At 33.0% G+C, this 20,108-nt stretch overlaps 1 protein-coding gene across 1 annotated transcript in view; it reads right to left on the bottom strand.

The window, feature by feature from the left end:
• Positions 1–3,912: 3,912 nt before the first annotated feature.
• The window catches only part of Lmbrd1 (LMBR1 domain containing 1), a 97,621-nt gene continuing 81,425 nt past the window's right edge, over positions 3,913–20,108 (bottom strand). The window contains exons 15-16 of the mRNA XM_076860053.2: positions 4,573–4,664; positions 3,913–4,400 (exon numbers count right to left, since the gene is read on the bottom strand). Coding sequence (XP_076716168.1) covers positions 4,287–4,400; positions 4,573–4,664 — 206 coding nt within the window. The 3' untranslated portion in view covers positions 3,913–4,286. The remainder of the gene's footprint in view (positions 4,401–4,572; positions 4,665–20,108) is intronic.

Genomic DNA, 20,108 nt, shown 5'->3' with positions numbered 1-20,108 from the left:
CATATTACCCACCACCAATTACTACAGTTTAGTCAGTATTTCTTTTAATCCTGAGTGCTAGCCAACTGAGATAAGGTTCAGGTTAATGCAACAGAGCCTCTCTCCTTTAAAGGATGTCACTATGTAAACCAGGAAGTGCATCTGCATAGTTAACTTCATAGCCTCAGCAGGGAATTGCTGGGGATTCCAATCCTGGGAATCAGGGCTTTGCCAGTTACCCCCAGGAGTTTGCTCACCAGGGGAACGGGAACTCTTCCCTATTTCCACAGTCAGAATACCTACAGTAGATTTATGCTAAAATATCTACTTTGCGGCAGCAAATTCTGCCACCCTTCAATACTCCCTCTAACAGAGATAGTATGTTTTCATTTTTCTTTTCCTTACTCACTATATAATGCGGGTACTAACACCCATTTCCCCTTAGGTCTCTTTGTACCTCTCTTGTTCAACTTTCCAATCTTCATCAACAATCTTTTTATATTGTTAGGGTTTGGACCTTAAATATCACATGCTATACTATGTTGGTCTCCAGCCAATGACACTATTGGAAAGTGCTGGAAACCTTTAGGAGGTGGGGTCTAATGGAAGGAAGTTAGGTTACTGGGGGGGCATGCCCTTGGCAGAGAAGTTAAGACACCAGTCCCTTCCTCCTTCTCCTTCTCTCTCTCTCTCTCTCTCTCTCTCTCTCTCTCTCTCTCTCTCTCCTTCCTAGCCACCCTGAAGTGAGCAGCTTGTTCTGCTACATAATCCCTGCCATGATGCTCTGCCCAAAACCTGGAGCTAGCTGACCATGGACTGAAACCTCTGAAACCATGAGCCAAATTAAATCTTTCCTCATTTTAAATTGATTTTCTCAGGTTTTTTTTTTCACAGTGACAAACCTCATTAACAGTGATCAAAGGTGATACTTAATTCAGTGCTATAATCAATGTCTACTACTGTGTTTGTCTATGGATTGATTCTAAAATAGCATATAACTGCTCAGTAGTATACTTTGGAAACATTTTTTCTTATATCTTTTGTATTGTTTTGCTTTGTTTTCCTGGAGTTCCTAATTTCTTTTCTTCACACACACACACACACACACACACACACACACACACACATATTTTCCCACCCTCCTCATCATACCCTGGTATAGTAGCTCTGAATTGGAAGTCAGTTCCAGGTTCCTCATATTGCCAGTACCTTCTACACAACTGAAATACTCACTTTGAGATTTGCTTGGAACATGAGGGTCTTAGTATTTTGGAAAGTTATTACTCTGAAAGATCTCTAATTTAGGCATTTTCAGAAGAATTTCAAAGGATATATGTTGTTCATTAGTGGTAATTCTAACACTTAAATTAGTTTCATGAAATCATAAAGTTAAAGGCATTCCATATATCACTAGGAGGGGGAAAACACCTTAGTGTTAGAATCAAAGTAGACTTCTAAATATGTATGCAACAACATTTGAGAAACTAATAAGAAAAATCACATTGTAAAAATATAACTAACAAAATAAAAAGCTAAGATGTTGGTCTGACAAAAAGAAATTATTCCTTGAAATAATGATGTGTGAATGTATGGGTTATTTAAGACACACATGATATAATCTCTAAACTCTAAACTTCTAGGTAGCAAAATAAATCTCAAGTCTCTAAATAAAATATAAAATAGGACTGGGGATTTGGCTCCGTGGTCAAGTGCCCTTGAGTTCAATCTCTGGTACGAAAAACAAAAAACAAAAACAGACTGACTATACATATCCACTCTAATCAAAATACAGGTTATAGGCTTAAAACTTCTAGTTAGGAAATTTACATGTCAACTGAATATGTTCCAAGTACAAGGAGCTACTACAGGCACCAGGACAAAGTTACAAAACCAGATGTTGTGTTCCAATATCTGCAGTAAGGAGGAGGCCGGCATAAAAGCAATTAGTTACAATGACACTGCAAAGGGTGCCACTGAGTACTAGAATCAGCAAGGAACCAAGCCTGAGGGACTTAAGGAAGGGGGAACCTAAAGTGCTAAGACTGACACTTGAAGAATAAGGATTTTCTTGGGAGATTAAAAAAAAAAAAAATGAGCATCACATATAGAAGGAATAGTTCACAGAGTGCAGATGTGAGGTATCCTAGCCAAGTAGATAGTTAATCAGTCTGGCTCATATAAATGGTGTGGGGATGGCAGAGAAAGATGAAGTCAGAAAAGCCTTAAATATCACATAAGGGCCTATGGATTTTATTCTAAAATAACTGAAAGCTTTTCACAGCAAAGAAATGAAAGAAACTGATTTGTATTTTAAATGCCATGGAAAGACTGAAAAGAGTCAGGACTTGGCAGAAAACCCATTGAGGAAGTTCAAGAACCATTATGTGCATTAGTCTGCCATAACGAAATGTCACAGACTTGGGTGGCTTATGTAATAGAATTCCTGCTTCCCCCAACCCCCCACAGATATGGAGTCAGGAAGTCCAAGTATAGGGTACTGGCAGGGTTAGATTCTCTTGAAATCTCTTTCTTTAGCTTGCACACCATTGCCTTCAAAATTGTGTCCTCACATGGCCTCTTCTTTATGCACATACATTCCAGATGTCTCTTACAAGGACACCAGTCATATTGCCTTAGTGCTCTTTTTATCTTAATTATATTTTTAAAAGACCTATCTCCAAATATAGTCATACTCTAAGGTATAGGAGTTCAGGGCTTCAACATAGGAAGTTTGGAGAGACACTCACTATTCAGTCCTTAACAGAGTGGCAGTAAAAGTGGAAAGGAGATAAGCTGAAGGACAGATATAAAGTAGAAATCAATATGACTTACTGTTTGATGAGTCAGTTATACCTGAGACATAAAGTCTGCCTGATATTTGGTTTAGACAATCAGGTGGGCCTGATTTTGAAAAATTAGGCCATTTGTCAAAAAAAAAAAAAAAAAAAAAAAAGAAGAAGAAGAAGAAGAAGAATACTGAGAGAGGCTTAGTTATATTTTCAACATGATACAATTGAAACAGTAATTTCTAGTTGACAGTGAAGTAAAACTTCAGAACGTAAGAAAAAATAATATGTATGGAAACTAAGGATACAGTAAGATTATCCACAGAGAAAATGTAAAACAAGAACAGAAGAGAATGAAATCCTGATGAATAACACTAAAGATTAGATAAAGAATCTGAAGTCAAACATGAAATCTTTAAACGTATGTCAAGAGAATTAAAGAATGAAAACAGAAAAAAGTGGTACAAAAATTAAGTGACAGAAGAATTCCGTTGGATATAATTGTTAATTCTTAAATCTTTTTCAGAAACTAACATTTTACTTCAAGGATCATATTGTATACTTTTTATGAATTGTAATTTGTTTGTGTTAGTAAGTTAGAATAATCGTTTGTGATTATTTTTAACTATTCAGAATGTGTTCAAAATACTGATATATATATAACTTTCACTATATTCTTGCACAAATTTCAAATCCTTAAAATGAAAACATGTTTTTAAATATGATGTCATAGATCAGTAAATTGATCTTTTTTCAGAATTATTCTAGTCAATTCCATTTATGTTGGAAGACAAATTCTAAGGTCATCTATAAAACACATGCCACCCACAGGGATAGATAGATGGATAGATTGATTGATCCATATACGTATACATATTTGTGTTTACATATACGTCTGTATATATATGCATAAATGTCTTAAATACTCTTGTAAAAGTGGTAACATACTTAATGGCTAATATTTGAATAATATAACAAACATCTTAGAATGCCATTGTCTTAGCAGTTAGAATTTTTTTCATGAAATCTACCTGAGTGGCCCTAATGATTTTAAGTAGAAAATTAAAAAACAAATTCCATATGGGAGTAATGTTTATTATGCTATACTATGAGTATTATTTTTAGACAATCAGAGACATATACACTATTCTGGAGACACTAAGGCACAGATATCAGTGATTTATTATTGTTTTTAAAAAGCAGCAAAAGGGAATATTAATTCTGGAAGATTTTTAATCAATTTAACACTATTATACATTAAAGATTTTTTTTTTTCCACAAACATTCCCTCACAAAGCCGGTAGTTTCATATTTACACAGTATTAATTTTAGCAATTTTAAGTGTTAATCTATGATACAATAATGTTACTTCAGAAACATAAAAAATATAGTCCTTTTTAACAGCCATGCTCCCATTTTTGATGAAAGCTAGTTAGTTTATCCTAACGTATAACTTTAAAACTTTAAAAATGCATAACAGATATTCAGTCAGCTTTATAAAACCTTTAAGACAGAAGGCTGTCAAACAGAATAGACAGAGGGCTCGTCATCACTTATGTCTGAATCTTCATCCACTCCTTCAATGACTGATTTTTTCCCTTTACAACAGGATACAATTAATCCGATCAAGAATACCTGTAAATTTAAAAAAGCTGGGTGTTATTTTTCAAACCTAAAATCACTTAAAAGAAATGCATTTAAAATTCAATGGAAGTACTATGATACAAAAGGACTACTGATATACAAACAAGGAGTTTATATACTGAACTTTATAAAGGAAAATCATGCCTGGGAAATCTGTACTTACCCCAAGAAAGGCCCAGTTACCAAAATAGTATGCGGCACTAAAGAACCAGAATTTGTGAAGAAATAGGTATGTCCGGGTAACGGTACACTGATCTATAAAATAGCAAAAAAAAAAAAAAAAAAAAAAAAAAGAACTATGGTGAGATAGTTTCTTCTTAATATGGATTCATTCTATATCTAAAATGTGATTAGCCAAAGCTACTGGCCAAGATCATACAATCAGTAAACGTTTAGAGATAGATAGAACTGAAATCTAAGTTTCTCTCCCAAACCCACTCTTAACCACCTTAATATAGTGTTAAACTGCCAACTATTATGACATATTTAAAAAAAATTAATGCCACCACTGTAATCTGGATTTTAAGTTAAAAACATTATCTTGACTAATTTATTTGAAACAAAAATACTTTTAAGCTATAGTGTCAGACATCCTAAAATAAAACAAGGATAAACTTTTCCAATGAAAAGCAGGAAAAACTGAGCAAAGGAATCAGATATAATTGGAATTAACTTGCACTTTTCTAAGAAATGAATTCTCAGAACAGATCAAACATGGGAAGGTTCTTTTGAATCTTTTTCTTTTTAATAATGCTGTTGAAAAAATACAAAAATCATTATTCATTGCTATTCTTCCTGTTTAAACTTTAGAGATCATTTATAGCTAAATTAAAAATAAATCATATTTTTCTTCTACAAATAAAATGTAACTCATAAGGTAGTAGACTGTTTTTTTGATATTTGTGTCAGATTCTATTAGTATTATCTAAATATGTTACTGCCATTAGGTTACAAATACATGTATACATATTCACATATATCTAGTAAATGATGTTTAAGGAAATACTTGCTCACCCAAGCTATTCAGAACGGCCAGGCTTGAACAATATTGCATAACCGTGTGAAAAATTTTATTTGCTACAGCTAATACAGGAAAACAACCTCATATATTTTAAGTGGCCTTTATTCTTTACAAAAGAAAATTTTCATCTTACAAGGCAACTTCTTTCAGTCTATTAATTACAAAAGAGATTTTGATTTCTGCATTACTTTTATCCAAAATGGACAATAGCAAAACATCCTGCATTCAATTATAAGACCAATATAACATCTTTCTGGTGATTAAGGAAATACACCTTTTATTTTTATGAACTGTCTTCTCAGCTTCAATAAGTGAGTGTTATTTTTTCATAAAACAAAATTGAGCTGGGAACTTTGCAGCCCAGCTTTTATATAAAGGATCTAATATACTGTAAAAAAATTTTTTGGTTGATACATGATTTTTTGAAAAGTAGAAATCAGTTTATATTTTACCAAAGTACAAGAACTATCATATAGATATGTAAAGATTTGAGCCTGTGAATCTTACATACCTTCCACTTCAACATTGTACTCTAATATTTACTTCTGAATTGCTCAATATGAAACTGGACAAACCTGTCTCTTTTTCTTGCAAAACATGCAGTTTAATAGAGAAGCAACCTGTTCCTTCCACAGTGACCAATCTAATTCCTCTCTATTGATCCCTAAAGGGCTACTTCCATATCCCTTTTACTCTATCAACAGAAGAGTCTAGAAGGAATATTCACAGTTCTCTAAGAAACCCAAAAAGCCTTCAAGCAGTAGTGGCTGAACAAATGTTTCCCTGCCTTCCTGTAATAAGGATGCAAGATTACAGTTTTACACCAAGTGCTGGGAGTTCAGTATACCAGAGGAGACTCCTAGATAAGAATCCTATTGTCACTTACTCTCTGCTCCTACCACAGTTTATTCTCACTTCAATTACAGAATTTACTCCATAGTAATATATTTAATTTGTCATTTTTCCTATTCAATAAGCCTGAGTATTCTCAAGTACCCATCAGAGCATACCTGTTCATTCATATTCAACATGACTGGGAATATCTTATTTAAACTATATATTGTTGCCAGGCGTAGTGGCATATTCCTGTAATCCCAGCAGCTCGGGAAGCTGAAACAGGAGGATTGAGAGTTCAAAGCCAGCTTCAACAAGGACAAGGTGCTAAGTAACTTAGTGAGACCCTGTTTCTAAATAAAATACATAACAGGGCTGGGGATGTGGCTCAGTGGTTGAGTGCCTCTGAGTTCAATTCCTGGAACCCGCCAAAAAATAAAATAAAATGTGTATTGTTAAATAGTATACTTTCTATTCACTAAAAACTGATATGATTCCAAGGCTATTAAAACAAGACACTTGAATTTCATATCTTAAAAATGGAAGTATAAATGAAATGTCCCGCATGATGAAAGAAAAGCCATGGCTCTATGCTCCAACCCACTGGAGGTGGCTACCACTTGGTCTCTTTGCCATGTGAATGGGCAAATCAGAAGTGTGGTGCCTGTGTACTTGTAAGATGAGAATCTCATCATTTTTGTGTAAAGACCAAATAAGGTATTATCAAAAACCCTGTGCAAAGTGCCATTTAATATCAGCTCAACTGAACAAGTATAAGCTTGATTGTAAAAAGTCAGTCTTCTCAATACTGATAATACTCCAAACTTTAATCATACCCTATTTGAGTCAAATGTATGATATGTCAAGATCATTGTACTGTCTTGAGCAACTAATAAAAAAATATATAAATTCTATTACATATTTTCATACTTAAAGATGTTCTGAGAATAATAATTTGACTGAATTAAAAACTTCAGATCTACAACAGGAATTTTAAGTCAGAGATTGAGCTGGCAGAAGCAAGTAAAATTGTTATTCTTTAGTCGTCTAATAATTCATCCAGTGACATTTTAAATTGGCATATACTCATATTCTTTGGATTACCATCAAAATCATACTTTAAATATTTTTCCTATCATATTATTTACATGCTCACTATTTTTAAAGGTTGTGATTGATCTTTGACACAGCTTTCCAACATTGTTAGTAGTCTTTTTTGTTGAAATACAACATGACTAAAAGTACATAAGAACATGTAGCAGCTTTTGTAGTTATCTTTATACGTCTATTATATTGAGTTCTATTTATAGTAAATGGCATACACCCACAGAAGAATTTCTATTAATAAGTTCCATGCACACATTTCAAATTTAAGGGATGATTCCACACTGAGTAAATGGAGGGGAGCTTCTTCTCTACAATCTGTCAACTTGTTGCTGCTCACCTGAATCACAAATATCTAGATTTATGAATTTCATTCGACATTATCTGATAAAGTTAGCAAAAACATTCTGAACTTGGTTTTACCTCAAAGGAAATTTTCAAGTTGGTGAATGTTCCAGTTAGGGATTGTGTTTTAAAATCAGAGGTGTTCAAAGGACTTCTGACTATTGTAGCTCAAAAAAACATAGAAGTTCCAATTAAACTGACAACTAAATGTTAACAATAAAATCTAAAATGCATTATTTTTCTTTCTGATGACAGTGGCCACACAAAAAAGAAAAAAATCAAAATTTATAGTCAAGAAAGTCATGTGAAGCATATGAAAACAATAAAAAATGTTTAAATCTTGTTACTTCCACCCTTCTTCCATCTCTTCTATCATCACAGAAATAATTGAAAAATGTAATGAAACCATTGTTTGGCATATAATTGGAAACTTTTCCTGATAACTTATATATATATAATTCCTGTTTCCTCTTAGAGTACTTACTATGTCCTTTTTTAAAAATGTGTGTTGACTGCTACTAAGATAACTATAGCTGTTGATTATAATAAATAGCACCTTTTCCTTTAAATGTATTTAAAAAAATTACTGTTGATTTAAGTCACAATTGAGTTATGTTAAACCTTCACTAGAAATCATTTATAAATAATTATTGTACTTACTAATTAAATCCTTATGTGGTTAGAAATAGAAAACATTTGAGAAAACTCATATCTCATGGTTACCCATGACTATAATAACTTTGGTTTCTGATTAGGGTCTTACTACTATTGAAGTATTATAAGGGGCATATAAATATTAACTATACACAGGACAAGAAACTTTGGACTTTATTTTTATATAATTAGGAGTTATTCATCAAGTAGTGTTAAGAGGGGATATAACATGAAATACAGATTGGAGGAGGGAACTCACAGTAGAGAGAGGTTCACTAAGAAGACAATTCAAGTGAAAAAAATTAGCTGTAGGGATGGAAAAGGTTGAATCTGAAAGATTTTTAGGATGTAAAGTCCCAGTTTATCAGTTTTATTGTCAAATAAATTCACAGCATATGAAATACATACACATAAAACATGTGAGAGAGTAGCAATATGCAACCAAATAAGTGGGAAGACAGAAAAAAATGAAAATATATAATAAAAGCTAAAGTTATATATTTAACTTAAAATTAACAGAGTTGTTGGTATGGCTTAGTGGTTTGATCCCCAGTACCAGAGAAAAAATTTAGCAAACTGCATAGCTACATAAGTGTTTTGTTAAATCTCACTGGGATTGCTCCATAAAGGGGAAAAGGAACTGATAAACATCAATAATCACAGAAATTCTAAGGAAAATAAATATTTTTATTATATCTTAAAAACAAACTATATTGGGCTAATAAAGATAGAATTTGTCAGCCGGGCATGGTGGGGGACACCTGTAATCCCTCCTCCTGAGGCAGGAGGATCGAGAGCTCAAAGCCAGCCTCAGCAAAAGCAAGGTGCTAAGCAACTTAGTGAGACCCTGCCTCTAAATAATATACAAAACAGAGCTAGGGATATGGCTCTGTGGTTTTGTGCCCCTGAGTTCAATCCCTGGCACCTCCTCCCAAAAGACAGGATCTGTTATATATTTTGCAGTAACGAATGAATAAGTTTTACAGTAATCTTTTTTTTTTTTTTTTTTTTTGAGACAGGATATTGCTTTGTCACCCAGGCTGGGCTCACTGACGATCCTTCAGTTTCATTTTCCCCTCCAAGCAATTGGTAATTGTTTTTTATTACTTTATCTTTCTCATGAAACAAAAGCATTTTAAGGGGTATACTTGAAAAAATTAGAGACAGAAAGTTGAAATTTAGTTCTTGAATCAGCCACTAATATACTGTGAGATTCTGGGATGAGCCATTTAACTTCTAAGTATCAATTTCTTTATAAGTGACAAAGTTAATGTCTCCTTATGTTATGTGGTGATTGGCTAGATCGACCTTTTGAGAATTAAATTTAGAGAGAGATCTACGTTTGATTAAAAAAAAAGGAAAAGTGATGTTTTCTGAGTTAGCAACCTTAAGCAATAATCTGTAAGTAGCTGAGAAGCTTCACAAAATTAGTTAAGCTGGCTCTAGTATGGACTCTGAAGAATTTAGAAAGTTTATAACTAATTAACTTCATTATATTGTCTTAGTTGAACTTTATCAGGACAATCAAAATGTCACCTAGAAAAAGAACTTCCACATTAGGAAACTTTCTCAATCTCCAGCAAAATCCAGGAAAAATTATGCCATGATCAATACTCAATTTTCTGCTCTACATGGCAACCTTGCCTGAAAATGGACATAATATATCAGGCTATCTCAGCTAGATGATCCCAGCCAATAAGATCAATGAGGCCCTTCTTTGTGCCTTCATGCTTACCTAAACTGTATGACTATAAATTTGGTTTTCCATGTAGACTCTTTTTCCCTGGTCGGAATTCACTAATCCTGAGCCTGTAGTTTCTTTTAATACTTAACATTTACTATAGTAAATTGATAAACAGTCATCTGATGAATATATTAGTCTCCTCTCAGGTTATATGAAGCTAAATATAGATGTTAGAGACAAAGATAGGGTAGTTTGTAATTCTTAGTTCTCCATCTCATTACTCTAACTTTAATATTGTACTACCCATTTTACAGGTTTGCTAGATTTCAATCAAATGAGGTTATCCATTCAAATGTATTATGTGTCAAATGAAAGATTATATGTAAATATAAAGTACATAACTATGAAGATCTATTTTACTCTGTTGAAAACAAAGCTTTCTGGTTTAAAATGACAATCAGTTGTTTCTTATCCTTCCCAAGACCTTATTAAAGTTACAGTACAGGAATAAAGCCAGAAGCAATCCTTTAACTGTGAAGAGAATATTGGACCATCAGCTGATGAGAGGCTTCAACAATAATTTGGAAGATGAAAAGCCACATTTAAGGTCTCCAGTAAAACAGATGATTTTCCTCCCATTTATTTTAAAATATAATTTGAAGATCAAGAAGTCTCAACCATATCCACAGAGTTCCCAGCAATGAGAAATCATAGTTTCTGACACTTAATATGAATTGACATGAATATGAATAGATCATCAGATATATAGAAATCTATCAGCATGAGGGGAAAAGAACAGGATAAACAGAATTGTTCCAAGATAAACATAACTGTAATTTTATTTAAAGAAAACCATTTAGGAAAATGTTTAGTGTCTTCAGATACTGAAGATGATGTTACATCCATTAAGACTAAGGATGACTGGAAAAGAACAATCAGAAGAATAAAGTATCGGTAAGAATGCATTACATGAAATAAAAATTCAAAATATAGTTCATAAAGATGATTATATATTTAAGAATTTAGAACAAAGTGGCAGAATACATGAAGTATGAGATGAGACAGATGATCAACTAAAGAACAGGAACTCCCAAAAAGGAAAGCAGGAAATAGAAACCATGATGTTAGCTTAAAAAAAAAAAAAAAAAAAAAAGACTGGTATTGGCTATCTCCTCAGTTAAAATCAAAGACAAAGATGACACCTTGCCCTTAAGATATAAGAGAAAATTATTTCTGTAATTGTATTGGGCTAATAAAGATAGAATTTGTCAGCCGGGCATGGTGGCGCACACCTGTAATCCCAGCAGCTTGGGAAGCTGAGGCAGGAGGATCGAGAGCTCAAAGCCAGCCTCAGCAAAAGCAAGGTGCTAAGCCCAAACTACCCATCAAGTGTGACACAAAAATACTTTTCAGATACACAAAATACTTTTCAAATATGTATTTCATACACACAGCTTTTTTTTTTTACTATAGCAAAACTAGGGACATAGAAGAGAAAATTAAGAAGAGATTGTTTACAATACATCAAAAGTTTAATGATCAGAAATTATAGCATTAAAAATTTGTAATTAAAATTTGTAAAACAGAATCAGAGCAATTGAACCAAATAAGAGAGAAAGTCAGTAGGTTCCAAGATGAAAGCCTTTAAGTCTATACAATGAATTTCATCTAACATAAAGAAGCTAGAAGATATTAGGCATATTAATGTCTTAGGCTAGTGGAAAAAGAAAAAAGAAAAAGGGTGGTTTACGAATGTTGTTTGAAGGAGACAAAGCGACAGAGAGCGAGAAAGAGAGATGGCTGAATGTGTGTATTTCATTGTCAAGGAGCTTACTTACATTCATATAAGAGACTGGGACAGGTATCAATTAAGAGAAAGATGATGTTTTAAAAAATATAGATGTTTTAGGAAATAAAAGAAAAAAGGAGAATGCACACATTTGGAGATTTAATAAAGGTCTCGTTTGAAATAAATCTTATAAGATGATTAGGATTCTGACTAATGAAAATGGGAAGGATAGAGGTAAAGAACAGTTGTGACATTCTAAGAATGTAATTGAAAAGGAATGATGGCAAAGATGTCCATGTCCAGAAAGTATATTCTAAAAAGCTAAAAACTTGTATGACAGGGTAAATAGTGACAGTCCTTAAAACCCAGAGAATTTATCAGATTAGAAGAAGGGGAAGGTCTTATGTTTATTATTGATGAAATGACATTATCAGAACACTTTGGAACAGTGGTTTCTATGATGGGTTCTCAAACTAGAACCATGAGAAAATTAGGAGGTAGGGTTCTAGTTCAGAACCACTAAATCAAAAACTTTGCAATCTGTGTCTAAAAAGCCTTACAAGTGATTCAGATGTATACAAAAATTTGATAACTAGTTTTTCAGAACAATTAAGCCAATATCAGTATGTAGTGCAAATCAGAGTGTAACAATACTGAAAACGTAATTTAAGTGAGATGTAATGAAGGTAAGATGAGAAAGTCATTATGACAACTGACTCTGCATCCTTTAGTAAAATAACTAGGTGTGAGTAGGAGTGAATAAAGATTAAATGTACTTTGAAGAATGATGGTAGTATAAGAATGCGGGTAGTGGAATTTCTCAGTATAATCCAAAGTCCTTATCTAATAGTTTGTATTGTCTTCTCTAAGAACTATTCACTTTAAACATTCTTATGGATATAGTACCAAAATAAGACAAAGCTTGGAGTATTAATTTCACATAATGTCTCAGTCTCATTTGGAACTACTCATAGCGGGATAACTGGCTAATATCTTTCTTTTGCTTTCTTCCTTGACCTATACACACTAACCTATATAACACATTCCAACTACACACATGCTTTCAGCCATCAGGAAAATCTAATGAGTTAGCAATGACCAGGTAGCTCTGAGAAGTTATTGAGTTATCCTTTTTCTTCTTTATTTATGAAGAAAAACCAAGAACTAAACAAAGTCACCTAGGCTCAAAGGAAAAAAAGAAAAGAAAGAAATGCATACCCTTAATAGGTGCAAACATGTTTTAAAGATAATTATTCTAGATATAATCAAACCTTATAGAAAGTGAAACATTAGGCAAGTATTTTCTAATTAGAACTCAAAACCATAGGCATCGCCTCTAACCACTTTCTCATATCTACTCATACACTCACCTGCAAATCCTATTGGCTCTATCTTTAAAATATTTCCAGATTCTGACCATCTGTTGCTATGGCCACTACTATAAGCTCTGCTTTGGATTACTGCAAAAACTTCCTGTCAACCTGCTTTTGTCCTTGGTTCATTATGGTCTGTATCACAGGTTGGCAAAATATGGCACACAGGAAAAGTCAGGACTGCCACTTATTTTATGTTTTATTGGAACACAGCCACAGCCATCCATTATATACTGTTTATGGCAGCATTCATGTGCAAAGGCAGAGACAAATGGTTGTAGTAAACTATGTTCCACAAAACCTAAAATATTACTATGTGGACCATTACAGAAAAAGTTTGCCAAGCTTTGGACTATATGAAACACAGTCTGAGTGATCTCTTAAGAACATATGTACATCATGTCCCTGTTCTGCTCACAATCTTCCAAATACTTTCCTCTGAAAATAAAAGTCGAAGTCCTTAAGATTATCTGCTTGCTATTCCTCTACCTTCTCAGCTTAATCCCACACCAAATTTACTATTATCTCTACTGGAATGCTCTTTCCCAGATATCTTAGTTTACTCCTTACTTCCTTAAAATATTTTTGCTCAAATGCCATCTTCTCAGAAACAATTTCTTTCCTACTATATTGAAACATGTGAACCATTCTTCCATCTGAGCACTACTTACCCTTCCTGGGGCCCTTTATTTTTCTCCATAGTACATATCACCTGATATACTTATTTGTCTGTCTCCTTCTAAGTAAGATTGATGGGGACAAGAATCCTTGATTGTTTCATTCACTACTTTGTATCTCTGTCACTTAAAATTGTACCTGGCACATAGCAGTCATCAACAATCATGTTAAATGAAAAGCACAGGAATGCTAGAATAAATAGAACTAAAAGATCATGTAAGGCACTTGAAATTAAAACATATATAAATTTGTGATAATTTAGAAACTAACTGGACTGTGACCCTCAATGGTATTGAAGATAATGTCAGTAACTTCCAAAGATGCTTGAATTACAATATAGCAATTAATATGTTTTATCCCTCATACAGAATTGTTTTCTAGATAAGGTTATTAAAATTATCTCTAGTACTAGAATTAACTTGTCTTCATGTTATAGATCATCCCAACTTTTTGACTTGCATCCCCAAATTTGTTGACTATAAAACAAAAGGACAAATATAGATTTTTTGTTTTGTTTTGTTTTTTAACAAGGATTGAACCTAGGGGCATGTAAGCACTGAGCTACATCCCCAGCCCATTTTTATATTTTTATTTAGAAACAGGGTTTTGCCAAGTTCCTTACGGCCTCCCTATGTTGCTGAGGCTGATCCTCCTATCTCAGCCTCCTGAGCTACTCAGATTATAGGAATGAGCTACCACACACAGCCAAATATAGCTTTTTGAAAGGTCACTATCCCATGTTCTTTATTCTGAGGGACTTAGTGACTTCTATTCTCCTAAAGAAGGTCATCTTGTTAATTATAAAATTTCAGAAAGCTTCACTTAATACGGACTAGGAAGTGTTAAGTTGATAGTTCACATTCAAACCTGCCTTTTAAATAAAGACAGTAACAGTCTTCCACTGCTTTCATTTCAAATAGTATTTATGAACCACCACTGGGCAGAGCACCACATCCCAAACACCATCATCCCAAAGCACTAGCATCACTTTTCTACTGAATCACTTAAGGCTTAGTTTCTAGAGAAATCTCTCAACCAGCTTCATTCTCGGCCTGTTAAAACTAGTCTTTGTTAAAAATGAACATTTTATCTGTAACTGTAAATATCAAATGCCAAGCATCATCTACTATAGTAACTCTTTTAGTAACATTGGTTTTAAACACAAGAAAAATATTTTTCTTTTCTTCCAGGCCAAAGTTTGGGGAGGGAGGTTTAAAAAACAAAAATCACCTGAATCCATTATAAGTGACAACATAAATGTAAACAGTATGGCTTAGATACAAACTTCAAAATAAAATTTCAAAGGACCACAAAAGTTCAAGGAGAAAAAAATATTCCATGTTCTGAGAAAAGATGGTATAAAGAATGAACTAATCTTTGAAAAGTAACTATCTTCCACACTCCCACTTTTTAACAAACTGGAAAGAACAAACATCTTCCTAAAATCAATATTTACTTGGCAAATGCATATCACTATATTGTTTCTCACTGATTTTGCCTTTAAAGATGTTTAATTGTGCTTTTGTTCAATTAGAAAATAAAAGTATTTATTTTAAAGAACAGAGTAAATATCTACTTCTTGCCTGCCTTAGGCAAAACCAGAATTTTAGTCTTCGTTTATGCACAAAAGCATCAAAAAATGAGATAATATATATATATATTCTTCCACTTACCATTGATGTTTACTTTTCTATTAAAACATATAAAGTTGTACCAATACATTTTATTTATTCTTATTTAAAGTAGTATCATTAATGGGTAAATACACAGTTGTATCTTTTGATTTTGCTATTACTTTTCTAACCTTGGTAGGGCTTGGAAACTGGTTAGCTATTGGAAGAGACAATATACATATATAACTTCAAGACTTCCATCAGAATAAATAGTTTAGGAGACAGAAAAGGAATAGGATCACTCCTCACTACCCCATGACCAGGGAAGGTGGTAAGAAAGTGGAAAAGAAAAGGAAAGGAGCTCAATATTGGACTTTATGTTTCAGGGGTTGACAGGACATGCTTGTTCCTACAGATGAACTAGAAGACAGTTAGAAAATAAGAGCACAAATTTAATATTCTGAATTCTTGATTTCACCCCTTTGAATTACTAAGCATGAATAACCTCTATATGTCAACTGTCGATTCTCCAAACATCACTAATGAACATCATTGACCTAGCAAAGCTAAATTGATTAGAGGAACTGCAATGAGAGAGAACATGAAGAAGAAATACTGAGAAGAATATTTATAAGGTTTTAGGGAATGGGGTTGGCTGGACCACTTAACATCTTGCAGGGTGGGGAACTAGCTAGAACTAGACAAAGTTTATGATGAAATAGTTTTGGATTAGTAGGTACAATGAAAGGGAAAATCTTGAAGCAAGCCTTACTGAGCAATTAATCTTGCTAAATGAGCTATTTTAGTGGTTTCAGTCAGGAGTATTTCCTAGAGCAAGTAACTAAACCAATTTAAAAAAAAATATTACTGAACATAAGGATAGGGAAATACGCCTACATTCAGCATGGCTTAGTGTAGTGACACTATGTTGGTGTCACCAGCTACACACATTTCAGAGGGTTAAAGCTTTCAAAATTTATTGATTGGCACTTGAGAATGGCTTAGATTTTATTATAAATTGTTGAAATTAAATATGATACTCTGTGATGGACAATATGATGGAGCTGACCAAGTATATTTGGAAAATAACCAGTAAGAAGGCTAACTTCCTGATACAATTTATGCAACTATTCTGATTAGAAAATCTGCTTGCTTATGTTCATAGCTTTCAAAGCAAAATCTTCACATAAGAAAATGTTAAAAATAGCTCTATTATTTCATGTATTTGTTGATTGATTGTACATCATATTCTGAGAAGTGTCTCTTCAGGTCCTTGGACCATTTATTGATTGGTTTATTTGTTTTTGTTTTTATTTTTATTTTTGGTGTTTAGCTTTTTGAGTTCTTTATATACCCTAGAGATTAGTGCTTTATCTGATATGTGAGGGGTAAAAATTTGCTCCCAAAATGTAAGCTCTCTATTCACCTCACAGATTGTTTCTTTTGCCGAGAAGAAACTTTTTAGTTTGAGTCCATCTCATTTATTGATTCTTGATTTTAATTCTTGTGCCACAGGAGTCTTACTAAGGAAGTTGGGGCCTAATCCCACATGATGGAGATTAGGGCCTACTTTATCTTCTATTAGACACAGGGTCTTTGGTTTTATTCCTAAATCCTGATCCATTTTGAGTTTGGTTTTGTGCATGGTGAGAGATAGGGGTTTAATTTCATTTTGTTGCATATGGATTTCCAGTTTTCCCAGCATCATTTGTTGAAGAGGCTATCTTTTCTCCAATACATGTTTTTGGCACCTTTGTCTAATATAAGCAATTAGAGAAATGCAAATCAAAAATCACTGTAAGATCTCATCTCACTCCAGTGAGAATGGCAGCTATTATACATACAAACAACAATAAGTATTGGTGAGGATGTGGGGGAAAAAAGGTACACTCATACACTGCTGGTGGGACTGAAAATTGGTGCAGGCAATATGGAACGCAGTATGGAGATTTCTTGGAAAAGTAGGAATGGAACCACCATTTGACCCAGCTATCCTTCTCCTAGGTTTATACCCAAAGGACTTAAAAACAGCACACTACAGAGATACAGGTACATCAATGTTTATAATAGCACAATTCACAATAGCTAAACTGTGGAGCCAACCTAGATGCCCTTTAATAGATGAATGGATGAAAAAAATGTAGCATATATACACAATGGAATATTACTCAGCAATAAAAGAGAATAAAATCACATCATCTGCAGGTAAATGGATGGAGTTAGAGAAGATAATCCCAAGTAAAGTTAGCCAATCCAAAAAAACCCCAAATGTCCAATGTTTTCTTTGATATAAGGAGGTTGATTCATAATGGGATAGGGAGAGGGAGCATGGGATGAATAGACGAACTCTAGATAGGGCAAAGTTGTTGGAGGGGAAGGGGGGCTATGGGGTTATAAATGATGGTGGAATGTGATGAACATTATTATCCAAAGTACATGTATAAAGACATGAATTGGTGTGAATATACTTTGTATACAACTAGAGATATAAAAAATTTTGCTCTATATGTATAATAACAATTGTAATGTATTCTGATGTCATATGTAAATTTAAAAAAAATAGTTCTATTATTAAAAAAATAGAAAGGAAATTCATAGAAAAATCCTAAATTGTTTAAGGAAACTGGGTCACATCATCAAATATAGAACACCAACTTTCCATTTTAATTGGTAAATTATTTAAAACTAAATGAAAAAAAAATCTTCAATAGGTTTTAAAGTACTATGTGCCTTTAGAGAAGATTTTAATTTCTGAAGAGTTTTAAATATGTTTCTTGTGGATTTAAATTGCCCTTTTCCATTCAGTTTCAAAAGAAATATATCATGTAAACTTAGTCAATGACTCACTTTACATGATTGGTTATGTCTATAATTAAGTCAAAATTTATTTGATACTAAAAATATATACCAGAAATGATAGAAAGATATAAGGAATGAATTATTTTGTAGCAAATTCAAAATTAAAAGTAAACATGAAAGATTAGCTTACTTTCATAAGTTTTACTTTTCATCTAAATTACTTAGGGAATCAGCAAATAGCATTGTACTAACTTTTACAATCAAAATAAATCCTGTCATTTTGTGGGACAAAATACATCATGTTAAATCGCTGGAGATACAAATTTAAATTTGCAGAAATAAGAAAAATAATGCATATAATGTAAATATTTGTAATGCGCATAATACATAATTATGCAAATAACATTGCATAATATCTCTAAAATGGAATTCATAAATGTTTTCTTCAACAGTTTCACATTTTGGTCTATACTTGATTATTGTAATTTTTTTTTAAAGAGCAGCTATTCAGATGGTATACAGTGATTCTCATTGTAGGTTTTTTCCTCCTAGAATCATTCTCTAAACATATGCATAACATTTTTTGAACGATGTTTCATGGTCCTTGACCTCTTAATGTTTCTGCATTTTTTAATCAGAAGGATACTTTCTGCCATGTAACTACAGTACAGGTATTAAGTTCAGGACATTTAATATTGGTATTATATTTTTATTTATCCTGCCATTCATTTTCCAACACCATCATATATCCCTTTAATTTCTATTTTTATTTTTAATTTTTTCTCTGTTTGTTTTGGTATTGGGTATTGAACTTACAGGCTCTTTACCACTGAGCTAAATCCCTAGCCCATTTTTTTATATTTTATTTTGAGACAGGGTCTCTCTAATTTGCTGAGGTTGGCCTCAAACTACAATCCTCCCACCTCAGCCTACAAAGTTGCTGGGATTACAAGTATATACCCCTGCTACTATTCTTTATAGTACTTTTATCCTCAAGTACAAAATCAAATCCAGATTTATGTATTATATTTTATCATGTCTCCTTAATATTCTTTCATCTGTAGCCGTTCCTCAGCCTCTTTGTCTTTTATGACATTGACATTATTAAAGCACACAGGACAATTACTTTATGGCATGTTCCTCAATTTGGGTTTGTCTGCTCTTTCATTTTGATTTAATTCATGTTATCCATTCTTCTCAGGGTGTCAGTTAATGAAACACAAAAAGCAAATTTATTCCTCAGTGAGGATAATTCTGATCACCTGATGCAGATATTGTCCAATTTCTCTAATATATAGCTACTATTTTCCCTCTTTATACAAATAAATAATCTATGGATAGATCTCTTTGTGGTTTTAATCCATGGTTCCCTACATTGAATTTACTTTCAATAACTAGTATTACATCTACCTGTAAATGTTTTGTTTGGGCCATTTATAAGTCAGGATTTCATTGGTACATTCATTCACTTTAAAACAGTTTTTTGTTACTGGCCAATATTCTGAGTTAGCCTTACTCAAAATCTTTTCTTTGGTTAACTATTCTATAATCTGTGTCAGTAATCACAAAGCCAGAACCTTGCAAGTCTCCATTTATACTCATTCTCTTAGTGATCCTTCACAGTCTCTTCCCATCCATTCCTGACTAGCCCAGCATAAACTTTTTCCTCCAAAATTCTAGATCCAATTCAACTGCCAACTCAATATGTCTACTTGAATGTTTAATGAATAATTCAAACAAAAAAATGCTCAAAACTAAATGATGTTCTCTTTCAATAAATGAAGTAGGAAAACTGACATACAGAA

Source organism: Callospermophilus lateralis, chromosome 6, assembly GCF_048772815.1.
Source record: "Callospermophilus lateralis isolate mCalLat2 chromosome 6, mCalLat2.hap1, whole genome shotgun sequence".
Classification (NCBI taxonomy): Eukaryota; Metazoa; Chordata; class Mammalia; order Rodentia; family Sciuridae; genus Callospermophilus; species Callospermophilus lateralis.
Note: the sequence above shows the minus strand (reverse complement) of the source record. Positions and strands in the feature narration are given on the sequence as shown.